The following is a 15,054-nucleotide window of genomic DNA, read 5'->3' on the forward strand; positions in this document are numbered from 1 at the left end:
AAAATGTAAATATCATTCTTACACTTTGGGCCAGATTCGGCCTGTAGGCCACAATTTGTCATCTGCTGTTCTACTCTACATGTAAGTCATTATCAAGGGAAGAGAAAACAATGTAAAACATGGCCACTTTTCATAATGGTTGGAGAAACAAGGACAAAAAATACTAAAACATTAATAAATCCTACATAATAAAGAAGTAATATGCAAATTGACTGTCACTCCAACACACAAGATGGCCACCCCCATGTGGTCAAACATGGCTGCTCCCATGTGGGCACAGATGGCCACCACAAGATGGCCAGCAGAGGAGGGCAGTTGTGGGCAATCAGGCCAGCAAGGGAGGGCAGTTGGGGGGGCATGTCTGCAAGGGAGAGCAGTTAGGGGTAACTGGGCCAGCAGAGGAGGACAGCTGGGGGGGACCAGGTTTGCAGGGGAGGGCAGTTTGGGGCAACCAGGCTTGCAGGGGAGGGCAGTTGGGGGTGACTGGCTCGGCAGAGGAGGGCAGATGGAGGTGACTAGCCTATAGGGGAGGGCAGTTGAGAGGAAGAAGGCCTGCAGGGGAGGGAAGTTAGAAGCAACTTGGATGGCAGGGGAGCAGTTAGGCATTGATCAGTCTGGCAGGGGAGTGGTTAGGGGGTAATCCGGCTGGCAGGCAAAAGCGGTTAGGGGCAATCAGGCAGGCAGACAGGCAAGTGGTTGGGAGCTAGCAGTCCTGGATTGTGAGAGGATTGTCCCACTGCCCATTTAGGCCCAATCCTACTGAGATCCCTCAAGGAGTCCCAGATTGGAGAGGGTGCAGGCTGGGCTGAGGGATAACCCCCCCTCCGTGCACAAATTTCATGCACTGAGCCTCTAGTAATATAATAAAGAATTAAAATGTGTGGGACAGCTCATGTGGGCTAAATGAGTGAGGACATTATTTTGTGGTAGTTATAATAATCAGAACAGGACTCATATATTGACTAATTGTACCAGGAAGAAGTACTTGGATTTATCTGGATGGAGAAGAGAGGAAAAATAACTCCAGGTGAGAGAAATAATCTGAACCAAGACAGAGAAACATGAATTAGCAGGATACATTTTGGGGATGTAGGAGAAAGGACTATTTAAGCAGTATCAATTAGATAAATTAATTTATTTATTAAATAGATAATTATTGATCTCTTCTGTGTCAAGCATTTGGCTAAATACTAGAGATAGTGTGATGAATAAGATGCAATTCCTGCCCTCCAATTGTTCATAGTCTTATTACAAGGTCAAATAGGCAAATAGTTATAACATAGGAGAGAATATGGGGGATAGTACACTAAACTAAAGAGTAAAGCTATCTGAAAACAACTGAAAATTTTAAAAAAATTTTGTCAGTTCTGAACATTCCACTCATTTACATTTAAGGTAGAAATCTGTGCTTTAGACCATAAAGGGAATGCAAATGCAAAATAGAAATCTCTCTGGCCAATCATTTAAATATTCAGACTTCTTCTAGAGAAATGGCAAAATCACATAAACTTCCTATCAATAATTTCCAGGCACCCTTTGAAGATTATAATTTAAAAAAAGGATTATTATTTTATTGGCCTGATTCACAAACTGGGCATTATGTCATTGGCCCTAACCATGGGCATATACCTATGAGTAAGCCTCAATAGTGAGGTAAATTACTGTGGAAAATCCTGGAGTGTTCAAGAAAATCCTGATATCTTTAAGAAGAGGATTTATATCTTACCTGCATGAGATGGCTCAGGATCAATAATGCCTGGAGCACAGCATGAGTTTTTAACTCTATGATTTGAAAACTCTTAAAAGTATTCCAAAGAATATTTCACAAATTAATCACTCATTCTTTTAAAATGTAGTGGCATTACTAGACTTCTTTGAGGCAAGAAGTAAAAATCCAGCTACAAGTGTTCCTAGGAATATGACCGAAAAAAATCTGAGAGATTCCACAAATCCTTTGCATGAGCCCCCAAGTGCAAGGCAACATTGTGAGGAAATAGCAGAGCATGTGGTTTGGAATTAGACAAATTCATGTTCGGATTCTGATTGAACTGTGCACCAGCTGGGACCTTGGCCAAGTTACCTCACTTCTCTAATCCTCCATTTCTTCTCCTGTAGTCTTGGGAAAATAAAAGTTAATGTTGAGAAATTTTGTGAAAATGTAGCGAGATAGTTATATATGGGACCTAGGCAGTGCCTTGGCATAGAGAAAAGGGGGTGGGCTAAAATGGATATCTTATTTGTACTGAAAACTTTCACCATTAGATTATCTAAAAAAGTCATGTTGGACAACCACCCCAATCTTGTTTAATACAGCACTCAGACCATTTATGTAGCTGAACTTGGATTAGCCCATGTTGTATAAGGATGACCTACTATTGCAGAAGAGAAGAAATAAACAAAAAATATTTTAAAATGTGCAAATAAATAAATAGGTATTATACTGCACCCAGAACACTGAATAAAACAAAATCACTAACAGTACATTTATAATATTGGTCAGGATAAAAATTAGACTATAGCTTGCACACAAATCACATTTGTATTTCACTTGTTATCATGCAGGTCATGATGAATTTTGTCTCAAACAATAAAGGAGTGGACTGGTTATTGCTAACATTCCATCCCAAGCTGCATTCTTGCTTCTTTCTTTGTAAAGTAGTGAGCTAATGAATAGATGCTACTTCCTATGATATGGATGTCCTTCACTATTAGAATCTATTGAATGCATCACTGAATACATATTCATGAATGTGCACTCTTCTCAAAACAGGGATTTAGACAGTCTACTCCATTAAACATAAGTTTATTTTTCTTCCAGATGTCAGCCAGGGAATCAACATTTTGGTCAGTGGCCTTTTCATGATGTTTGTCCTAATGGATGCCACCTGCAAATAAAATCAAGTTATGTTTAATGGAATAGATTTTCGAAATCTCCATTCTGAGAAGGGTATTGTTTCATGAAGAAGTAATTGATTCTGCATATTAGAAATGAACATGGATTCACAAATATAACTCTAGCTTAATTTGATGCCGATTAAAACAAGAGTTAAATGAAAATTATGTAATTTACATTTTATTACATATCCACATTATATTGTGGTAAGATACTGGGGCAAATGAACATGATACAAGTCCCTACCTCCCTACAGCCTTGTGTATTTTGAGAACCATTCTAGCCTATTCACCAGAGGTGACAATGATTGCGAAGAGGATAGCATATGCCATCGCATAAGTGATAGTGGCCAGAGGTTGACATTTGAACATTAAAATGGTCTAGTATTCTACTTCCTGGTGTGGATGATGTGATGGTAATAGGGACGCAATGTGGAAATATCCTAAGTGGGAAAATTTGGCTTCCATCTTTTTTTCTTCTTTTTTTTTAAGTATCCCCCTGTCAGCTTGGTCTGATTGACAGCTCTTACAGACTGACCTAATGAACCTTCAGCCTGGGAGCCTTCACACATTCCCTGATAAGCGCAAACTGGAGTTTTACTGCAGGCATCATCTCCTAAGCCCCAGTGATCTGACTAAAGTGGCATGGCCTCCAAATACCACTGCAAACATATACTGAACACCAATCCCTGCAGGAATGTTGTCAAACTTATTTTTCAGCTTTTATGGTCCCTTTGCAAATCAGCTCAAGTTACACTGTTCCAGGTTCACATGAAGCATTTAATTGTGTTTTCCCATAGAAAATACAGGGTCTCTGCTAGGATTTTCCAAAGGGGTAAATTAGGTACATGAAAACACCAGGCAGACACCAGTATATAAGCAAATTATTTGATCATTCCCCTGTGCACTGTGAACTATATTTTAAAGTTTAAAAAAATATCCCATTCATCCTATAGCTACTTTTCTCTCTCTGTTTTTTTTTTTCATTAGTCATTAGAGTCAGCTTACATGTACAACAGGGAAGATGAGACATAAGGTAGGACAGGAATGCATTTTTGTCTGTCACAAAGGGAGTCTCTGAGTCACATTTAGAAGGAATCTTCTAAACTGTATATATTAGGTCTTAAAAAACAATTCAACAGAAAAAGTGTGGACACCTGTATACTAATCTATTAGAAGGAAGATAATACATTGGCTTCAAATCTTTGTATAACAACAACAAAAAGGAGTTAGTCTAGCTATTAGTAGTTTTCTAGAAATAACAAGTGTTTTGCTTTGGAATCAAGTGAGGATCATGGGACTTTAGAGTATGGAAGCTGTTATTAACTTGCCAAATTTCTGAAACCACATATATGATGGAATTTTCCTATCAGTTATTCTTAAATTAGGTAAACTATTTATTGTTCTAAATCTTAGATAAAAGGTGTGTTCATAAGATCATACTGCTTAGACAGAATTTTAATTTTAGCTTTAAAATTATCTTCTACTCCTCTTAAAAATTAGAATGACCAATCTAGATAGAGAAATTAAGATAATTTATCCACAGGAAAATATAAAACTATATGCTTTTCTCAAAACTTTTTATAAATAAAACATATTAAACCCATATTGAACTTAGCAGCAGAAATACATACAAACATAGCTACACACACACACACACACATACTCAAGAGCCACAGCTAACACAAAAAGACAGTGTGTAACCACCAAAGTGAAATCAGCCAAGTTACCAACAGATTTGGTAAATCTATTTTGCTCCTCTGGGGCTTTTACTTGTAGCACTGGGGCTTTTACTTGTAGCACTGATTTTGCATAAATATGGTAAAACAACAAACAAACAAAGGATTAATTAAAATGGCTGTTTCTGGAAATCTGTGGCAAAGTACCCTTCTCATTTTCCTAAAAGCACTCAATTCATCATCTGCTTAGTTGTCAATGAATCTAAAGGACTTCAACCTATATATTTTTTTAATATGAGGGAATAAGAAAAATAAACTGATCATGGGTCAGAGTAGTTGAAGTAAATTGCAGATAACTCTTTTTCTTTTCTTCAGTAAAGAGTCCAAACAAATTATTTTTAAGTCTCATAACTGATTGACTATAGATTTAACCGGTCATTTATATTTGGTAAACTTTCTTATAATTTTGATACTATAAGTAATGTGAGTAATTTGTAAAATAACCTGCAAGTGTTGGTAAATGAGATCTATCCCCAACAATATAGTTGCTTTGGGAGATACAGAATTAAGCAGTGGTTCCATCACTCTGTGAAACATTTGGGACATTCCTCTTTGGTATATCTTTAGAATCAGCTTCACATTCTTTTGAGTAGTCTCAAATGGCAGCAAATCTTTGGTGTTTTATAGCAGATTTGAGTTTTGGAAAGAAGACAAGTATTGCAGAGACAAATAGAATAAATAAACTTGGTAATTAAAGTGTGTAATACTAATGTTTGGTTATAAACTAGGTTCAACTATGTAGAAATAATATTAAATTTCTTCTTTAGCTCAAATCATAGGACTCTGAAGAACATTTATTGGTAGAAATAAATTCTTGTTGGTTTGGTAATAAAGGCAATATAATCTTTAAATATAAGTAAATGCATAAATGTGTATATTCTGTGTATGTGTATGGAAGAATTCTATAGTGGAATAAGACAACTAATTTTACAGATAAATAAAAGGAGGCCCAGCACCTCCTAGTGAAGTATATAGTAGAGTGCTTATTAAGTGGTAAAATGCTTTCTATGTAGCCAAAACAATGGTCTATGGAGAAATGTACAGTATATTTTAAAATACTTATAGTGCTAGGTTTATAAGTGTAGCAAAAACTAGTCCACTTGCCTGCCTACCCATACTTCTTTCTCAGAGAGCCTGCTCTTCTGTAAGTCCCTGAAAGAGGCAGCTATCCTATCAACATGTGCATCTTCTCCCTGCCCTGGCTGATTGGACACAGGCTGGGCACCAGACCCATCGGCTAGGCGTGGCCAGTTAGATTCTGTCACAAGAACCTAAACCCAAAGAAACTGATGTCACATAAAGACAGGCACTTGAAGTAAGGGCCATAATGTCTCACAACTATGTCAGTCATGTTCAAACAAAGAAAATCAATGGAAAAAAAGGGGACAGAGATTAGTGAGACTATTCAAGGACAGAGAAAGTAACTAATATTTCTAACTTCTCAGTTTTGGTTCCAGTCCAAGGCGCTCTATGGTTTTATTCCTGTCCCTGGATATACAAAAGGTCACTATCATATCCTTGAGCAAATACCCCTCCATTCAAGCCAGATAGAATAAATTTATATTTCTTGTAAAGGAGCAAAGCCAAAGACAATGCATTATTGGGTTTCTACTCCACTCTTTAACTTTTTAATAAAATATTAAAAATATAAGTTTCAAACTGTTCATGCACTAGCTGAATGCCCAGGGAGATTAAATGACTCTGTCAAGCCATTCACATAGTGGCAGGTCAGAGACTAGAAACCAGATCTATCCCCCACAATATAGTTCCTTACTCGGCACATAGCATCCATCAGTGTGTGGTAACAGACCCTTGTTAGTGGTAACAGACCCTCCTTACCTCAGTTCTTCTCTCTAGAAAATGAGGTAGGATAACAGTGCTTAATCTAACCAAAGGGTTGTTGTGAGAATTAAATCAGTCACCCTATGATGCAAATAGTAATAGCTGATTGAACTGGGGTAGGAACTTGACCAAAAACGGCAGTCACCCTAAGCTTTGATGTACCTGGGCCTGGTGAAAAGGGGGAGGTGGGGGACGGGGAGGTACTAAATAGTATTCCTTTAATAGGAATGTGGAATTGGGACCCACATTTGTTAGGAGGTAGAAGAGGTAGAAGAGGCAGTTAGATCAGGGCAACCCCTCCAAAAAGGCCCATGAACTTGTGCTATGGAGGGCCCCAGAGTCACCTCAAAAGTGGTGCAAAGACCCAGTTTTCAGGGATCTGGCCTATATATTTCCTGCCCTGAATTCCCATAAGCCTCTCTGTATCTCTCTAACAAACACTCGATTTAAGTAGCTTTTTCTTCCTTGCAATCCAAAGAGATGCAATGAAATAAAGTGTTTATTAATATTATCTTAACTTTTAGTATGAAAATGAACAGTCATTACAGATATGGGCTTAGGTGGTAGGGAATGGCCCATATGCTTCCCATCTCAAATGTGTCTTCCTGGCACTCTCACACTGTTTCCAGCACCATCAGCCTGATGTTCTCATCTCTCTTTCTGGGTAGAAGTGCTCTATCACCATCTTATCACCAGGAACTAAATGGCACAAGTTTTAAGAATGAGTAATTAATCATTCTATATCCATTTAGCATCACTGGATTCATTTTGTTTAACATGATAGATAATAGTTGGAGCCTACATTCTTCCAATTAAAATGTGAAAATGTTCTTTACTGAGGTCCTTTACCCTTACATGGCTAACCAAAATCTGAGAGCATGTTCTATAATTAGCACCCTGAAAATATTTTTTAAAACAGCAACCTGAGCACAAACCAGAAGAAAAACAAGAGTGCTGCAAATTGTAAACAACTTCCGATGATTTATACGAAGAGAACTCTACAAAGCTTCCTTAATGTCAGGGTATAAACAGTTTTTAGTGCTATTTAGTTAAATGATAATTATAAAACTCATTGAACTGAATGAGAATTAGGATTGTCAGACAAATGCTTGTAAGGGGTTAATTAATTCATCTGAACCGCACAGCTCAGCTGAAAATGGGCTCATTATTCTCAGCCACCAACTCTGTCTGTGTCTCAGTACTGTCCTCCTTTCTCCATCAGATTCACCCTGTTGCACCCCCACCCGCAGTAGCAAATGTCAGGAGAAAGAAATGTTTAAAAGAAAATGTGAGCTAAAGGCATTTTGCCAGGGTATGTCAGGGGGTACAAAGATGTCTGCGGGAACACTGAGTTGGCAAGATCATTTATTAGTATACCATGGTTCATAACACCCCAAAGGGTTCAATATTTTCATTATGCACACAAACATACCCCCTCCTCCTTTTCAAATGCTGCATTACAGCTAAGCCTGCAGCTTTTTTTCTTAAAAAGCTTTCTTTTGAAATTATTAATAATTTGAAGTTCCCTACAGGCCAAGGTTATTATTACAGTCAAAATGCATCAATATGGATATATACTTATATACTCTATTTTTACGCTATTTTAAATAACAGAGTATTTAGTGGGAACAGTAAAGAATTTATAAGCTATATACAGAAAAGCCTAGAGGAAGATGGCAATATCCCCAACGCTAAGGAAACAGCTCTTGAAGCTTATTAGGCACATGTAGGAGACTGTAATAGGATTATGAGTTTTGGTTTAGCCTGTCCATCATTTCAAAATCCCCATAACTAAAGGGAATATCTTCATAGGGGTCTGAGTTTAATATTGAAGCTGCTTTATTTAATTCTTCCTATTTTATAATGCTGAGTGCTAATTAGTTCCATCCACTTTCTTCAGGCTTGTCAATACAGCAACTTGGAAGCCAAGAACCTGCTGAATTATGGATTAACCAGTTCTATAACAGCATGTTCAAGCTACCTAGTTAGCTACTCCAAAGTGTAATGTTATTATGGGCACAGAAACTATTCTTTTATTATCTTCTGCATAAAATCAGAAAAATAACTCCCTAACAGTAAAAATTACTTATTTTGATGTGTTAATGAACATTTTAGATACACAACCTAAAATTTTCTTTGGTGTGAATCAAACATAGCCTCTGACATTCACAATATCCACAATATCTGCTAAATAAAATGACAGCCTAATCTGACACATTTTTTAAACACAGAAACAAATTTTAAAGGCAGAAAAGATTGAGCCTGACTAGCATGAGTTTGCTCATCTACCTCCACTTGTATTGAACCTGCATCCCAACCTCCCTGAGCCTTCTCATCACTTTCCTACTTTTGGCATTTTAATCAATTCCTTTCTTTTTCTGCAGCTAGACTCTAGAATCAGTCCCTTAGGGTCATAAATTCTGGAGTTAGGAGGGAAGTTAGAGATAATGTGGTGTAGCTCTCTCATTTTGCAAGGAATTAACTGAGATGCAAAGGTCAAGTGACCTATTCGAGGGTCATACAAGCTTGGTGATAGCGGAGTTGAAAAATGAAGCCCAGCCTCCTGATCCCTGTTGTTCCCTCACCTCATAACCATTTCACCCAGACATGCCTGAACTCACTGGCCTCACTTGTGCTGTGAAGCTACCACTCCAATACCTAGGCTCACTCTCCCCAGACATTAATTATCTTAGCCTCAAAGAATCGAGCTCTGATTGAGTACGGACAAAACTCAACTTGGTTCAGTCTTGTGTGTTCCCTGCTTACTTTCTGAGTGTGTGCAAATTCCCTTTACCTCCACAGGCTTCAAATTCTATCTTTCTCTCCACATTCCTAAGGAATGATCTTGCTTTCTACCTTGTTGTAGAAATGAGTGTCTCCTACGAGTTTTGCCATCAGTCTTTCCCTAAACATTGATTACCTTCTATCCTGTCCATCTCTGTGTCAGAAAGAGCTTTCCTTTTCTCTTCTCCTGAAGGCAAAAGCTTCAGGAGAGGAGAAAAGGATTTCACTCCCTTCCTCACCAGAATCTTCAATAACTCCCTCTTAACAGCTGCTTTTTCTGTAAATCCAAACTATTAAAATTAATTGATAATTATTAATAATAACAGTAATAACACCTAGCTAGTACATATAAAATGCTTATCAGGTACCAGGTACCATTTTAGGGACTTGGCAAGTATTAATTAATTTAATCATCATAGTAATATATGAGGTAGGTATTATTACAGTCATGCTATTATTTTATATATAACTAGAGGCCCGGTGCATAATATTTGTGCATGAGGGGTGTGTGTCCTCAGCCTAGCCTGCACGCTCTCCAATCTGGGACCCATCGAGTCCCTTTTACAATCCAGGACTGCTGGCTCACAACTGCTTGCCTGCCTGCCTGCCTGATTACCTTTAACTGCTTCTGCATGCCCGCCTGATCACCTACTAACCACTCCCCTGCCAGCCTGATCAACGCCTAACTGCTCCCCTACTGGCCCGATTACCCCTAACTGTTTTCCCCTACAGGCCTGGTCACCCCTAACTGCCCTCCCCTGCTGGCCTGGTCCTCCCCAAAGGCCCTCCCTTGTAGGCCTGGTTGCCTCCAACTGCCCTTCTCTGCTGGCCTGGTCACCTCTGACTGCCCTTCCCTGACAGCCATCTTGTGGTGGCCAACTTTTATCCATATGGGGGCAACCATCTTGTGTGTTGGAGTGATGGCCAATTTGCATATTACCTCTATATTAATAGGATGAAACTGAAAATGAAGAGATGTTAGGTAGCACTGCCAGGATTTAAACCCAGAAAGCTTAGATCCAAATTCTTTACTCCTAATAATCAAACTGTCTCCTTAATATATGTCATGCCTATACCATCACTTATTACCTCAAATGTTGGGGAATTTACTGAGCTTCTTATAAGTAAAACTAGAGGCTTGGTACACGAAATTTGTGCATGGGAGGGGGGTGGTATATCAGCCTGGCCTGTACCCTCTCTATTCCAGGACTTTGGGGGATATCTGACTGTGGGATTGGGCCTAAACCAGGAGTCAAACATCCCTCTCACAATCCAGGACTGCTGGCTCCTAACTGCTCACCTGCATGCCTGCCTGGTTGCCCCTAACTGCCCCCTCCTGCAGACCTGGAGGCCACTAACTGCCCTTCCCTGCCAGGCTGGTTGCCCCTAATCACCTCTGCTCCGGCCCCCACCACTGTGGCTTTGTCTGGAAGGATGTCGGAATTTGTCTGGTCTAATTAGCATATTACCCTTTTATGCTATATATGAAAATAATATTGCTAATCTTGTAGGGTTGATATGAGAATTAAGTGAACTAGAGAATATATGTAATCCACTATGCTTGTCATATATTAAGCAGTCAATAAATGACTGTTGGTATAATGACAATTAATATAATGATGATACATTTTATAATATGTATAAGTAATCCTTACCTAAGACTGTTCTTAGCACTTCACCAATGTTAACTCATTTAGTCTCCAAAACAATCATGAGGAGAATCATATCATTTCCATTTTATATATGAGAAAACAGAGACAGAAAGATAATGAACTTCCCCAAAATAATGAAGTGTCAGGAGGAAAAATTGTACCCAAGCAGTCTAATTATAGAATCTGATAAGTAGACTCTCAGTGTAATAGTTTTTTATAGAAGGAAATCTTGAGATATCCATGTCACACGAAAACAGAATAGATGCATATCAGTAAGTAGGAAAAGACATAGTCTGCTGTAGTGTTTCCCAAACTTGTAAACTCAAGAAAATTATATAGAGATTAAAAAAATATAGAAAAACAAAATCAGAATCCTGGGCCCCATCCCAAATCTACTGGGAATGGAAATCAATAGAAGTTAATAGCAGAACAAATCAGAATCACTTAGGTAGCTTTTTAAAATTCTCATGCCTAGAGATTCTGTTTTAGCATATCCATGGTGGTTCTCAAATCTCACTTATATTTGGGAGATGCTAGGGAGCCAACACATAAATTTGAAAACTGATAAATAAAGAAAAGAATCAAGCAATCATCTAGCCTTCTGCTTATGAAATATATAATACCTCAATGTAACAAAAAAGCTGTTTAGGCGACAGTTTTCTTTATAGAAGTATTCCAAATAATAAACAAGAAGAAATCATCACTTCACTCTTTTGAATTAATGGATCTAGGCAATGATAGTAAGTGGTTGCTAATATTATAGGAGTCAACCAGTCATTATGTGTTCTATTATAAAATGACACACATATATCTGGAATGGAGAGACGGGGAAAGATATATGGCAATGATACTAGTGAGTTGCAATAAGCAAAATGCAAACTATCAACAAATGACCTGGTTGCATCCACAATGGCTCCAAGATGACCCCCTAAATTATCCCCACCCCTTCTTATTCCCACTCTGGTGTAGTTCTCTTTCATATTGTTTCTGAATTGGTTTGTGTGACCAATAAAATATGCCAAAAATTTTGTGTGTTGCTTTGTCATTTTTAAGGCTAGGACAATTTTCCTCTTTGTGCTCACTCTGAAATTACTGAGTCTTGGGGAAGACAGCTGCCATGTTGTGAAGAGGCTCAAGAAACCCTACAGCGAGGCTCACAAGGTGAAGTGAGCTAGGAAACAGATTCTCCAGCCTGAGACAAGCCCACAGACAATTGCAGCCTGGTCGACATGCTGAGTCATGAGACATGAGACAGAATCCATCAATCAGCTAAATCCCTAACACACAGAAACTTCAAGATAATAAACACTTATAATTTTATATATCATAAAATTTTAAGTTTTAGGGTAATTTGTGATATAACAATTCATAACTAATAGAAAAGGTATCATCTAATTTAAAAGGGACTTAAGAGGACAAAAACAATAAATTATTTAGCTCCTGATTCAAACTGGTGGGTGGGAGGGGGAAGCAGTAGATAATCAAGAAAATGTGAATGCTCAATATTTGTTAAGAATTTTTTGTTTTTGTTTTTTTAAAGTATAATAATATACTTTGTTAGAAGTAATCCTTATATTTTGTGGATACATATAGAAATATTTACAGATTAAAAATGCAATGTTTATAATTTGCTTGGAAATATCCAAGGATGGGTGTTATAGATGGAATGAGATTGACCAGGAATTAATCATTGTTGAAGCTAGGTTGGGTTCATTATTCTACTACTAAAGGTTGGGTGCACAAAATTCATGCACGAATAGGGTCCCTAGGCCTGGCCATCAATCAGGGCCAATTGGGTCCTTCCAGCTGTGGCCAGGCCTCCCTTCCCCAGCTGCCTGCTGCTAGCCAGGGCCTGCCTTCATTCTGTGCCACCCCATGTGTGGTCAGTGCATGTCATTGTAAGCAATTAAACTCCCAGTCTACCGGTCAAACTCACGAGGGGACAATTTGCATATTAGTCTTTTATATATGCATAGATAGATAGATAGATAGATAGATAGATTCAATTTTGTATATACTTAAAAATTAAATAAAGGATAAGGGGGGGGGGAAGAACTGACTGGCCATCAAAGCACATTAGCTGAAATAATTCCAGCTAAGCCACCCAATTAGAAGAGGTGAGTTTCCAATAGCCATGCAGGTTCATCTGTGGGTTGCAGTGCATGCCAATTGTACATATTGTACAAACGGTACATTGTACATACATATAGATCTATACATATCTTACCTCTTTAGTGTGACCATGTTGTTTATCCCCAGGAAGATATAGGATAGTAGCTTGGGGGTATTTTTTATTCATTTACTGTTTGGTATTTATCATTGAGGTTTGCTTTTAAAAGTATAAGGAGGATCTAGGTATTTCTGTAGGAAAAAGACATAAATTTAAAGTAAGACATTAAGAAGAAAGGCAGCAGGGGATTACTGATGAAGAAGCATGATTCTGAAGGGAATAAAAAGGGTATGATGAGGAGTACAATGTGGACCTCAGCAAAGGGTACTGAGGGAACTTGGAAAATAGGAAAATCTACTGAGATTGATGGGGGTAAGTTTCAGTTTGAGAGACTGAGGTCAAGAAGAGCAAATCTGGAATGAACACCAAGATATGCTATTCAGTGAACAAGAATACTCCTAAGCAGTAATGAAGACTCAGCTAATGCTACAAGAGAATTTCATACATAAAAGATGAAAGTAATATTTGAGATTCTTCCACAAGGGCAATGAATTCATTTTTAGTATTTATTTTGTTTTGTTGTTATTGTTTGAATTTTATTTTTTTAAGAGGAGAGGACTGAGTAGCAACTGTAACACAACTAAGAGGGAAATATGATTCTAAATACTATATTCTTTATGTGGCATATTTTTCTCAGGAAACTTTCCAAATAGCTTAAATAATTTATGATTTGATTTTAATGCTTTGCAATAGTTTGGAAATATGTAAATATATCTTCTCTTACTTTGTGAAAGTCTGCAAAAGCAAGGGTCAACCAACAAAGGCAACATTGAACAGTAAAAACCTCACATTGGAGGAAGAAGATGTATTTTAACATCTAATTGAGCCATTAACAAAAGAATAAAGACAATCATTTAAACAATTATTTCCATGGCCATCTGAAAATAATGCCTCAATAAATAGCTATGGACAAATAGGAGAGGGAGCTTAAACATAACAATATTAGAGGCACGGTACTAAAGGCCCAGTGCATAGAACTGTGCACTGTTGGGGTCCCTCAGCCTGACCTGTGCCCTCTTGCAATGTGGGACCTCTTGGGGGATGTCGGGCTGAAACCAGCAGTCCAACATCTCCTGAGGGATGTAGTAGAGCATTACTCCCATTCATCCCGCTGTGCCCGCTGCTGCTGCTGCTAGGCACTCCTGCATTGAGCATCTGCCCCCTGGTGGTCATTGAGTGTCATAGCAATTGGTGGTTTTGCTATTCGTTTAATTTGAATATTAGCCTTTTATTATATTGGATAATGTCTTATTATGGGCAAGGCCTCTAATTCAAATTTTTTAGATAAAGGGAGGAGCAGAATTTTCACTTGAGCCTTAAGTTAAAATTGTCCTTAGCTGAAAAATCTGCATACCACTGAGACACATCTTGGTGAGGCTCATTCTGAACCCCCACATTGTTCTATTATATGTATAAGTATTGGGAACCATCTGATCTCTTTAGTGAAAGGAACCTTTTGTTATTTTACAATGACTAACTTTATCTCATGAGTTGTGTTTTGGCTTCAAGCCTGTATCCAGTATTCATGCAGCAACTTCAGCTCTTCTGTTCAATATTTACCTGGCATATCTTTTCTATAAATCTTTCTAGATTTTTATGTATTAGATGGGAATAGCCTATGGACACAGACAATAGTCTGGCAAAGGCCTGGAAGGGGCAGGTGCAGGGTGGAGGAGATCAATGGGGGGGGGACGACTAAAACAAAGGGACATCTGTAATACTTTCAACAATAAAGATACATTTTATATAAAGGAAAATATCCTAGTTGAAAAGAGTTTTATGTGAAATAATATAATTGCTCTACACTGTACTGTATATTCTCAACGCCTCTCAAAAAGATATTAATTGACCCTATGTTCACTGACTATAGTACTAACTTCTGCCATGCTGACCCAGCACTGACTGCCATAGAGGC

The 15,054-nt window shown here is 38.1% G+C and overlaps 1 protein-coding gene across 4 annotated transcripts in view; it reads right to left on the reverse strand.

Moving 5' to 3' along the window:
• DIAPH2 (diaphanous related formin 2) overlaps positions 1-15,054 on the reverse strand; it is a 960,594-nt gene that overhangs the window by 129,419 nt on the left and 816,121 nt on the right. The window contains exon 28 of one of the 4 annotated variants that reach the window (XM_036440045.2): positions 2,851-2,885. The exons of the other annotated variants lie outside the window; for them this stretch is intronic. Within the exon in view, the coding sequence (XP_036295938.1) occupies positions 2,872-2,885 (14 nt within the window). The 3' untranslated portion in view covers positions 2,851-2,871. Of the gene's footprint in view, positions 1-2,850; positions 2,886-15,054 lie in introns of those variants that run through there. 4 annotated transcript variants of the gene reach the window in all.

This window comes from Pipistrellus kuhlii, unplaced genomic scaffold (assembly GCF_014108245.1).
Source record: "Pipistrellus kuhlii isolate mPipKuh1 unplaced genomic scaffold, mPipKuh1.p scaffold_m20_p_16, whole genome shotgun sequence".
NCBI classification, from domain to species: domain Eukaryota; kingdom Metazoa; phylum Chordata; class Mammalia; order Chiroptera; family Vespertilionidae; genus Pipistrellus; species Pipistrellus kuhlii.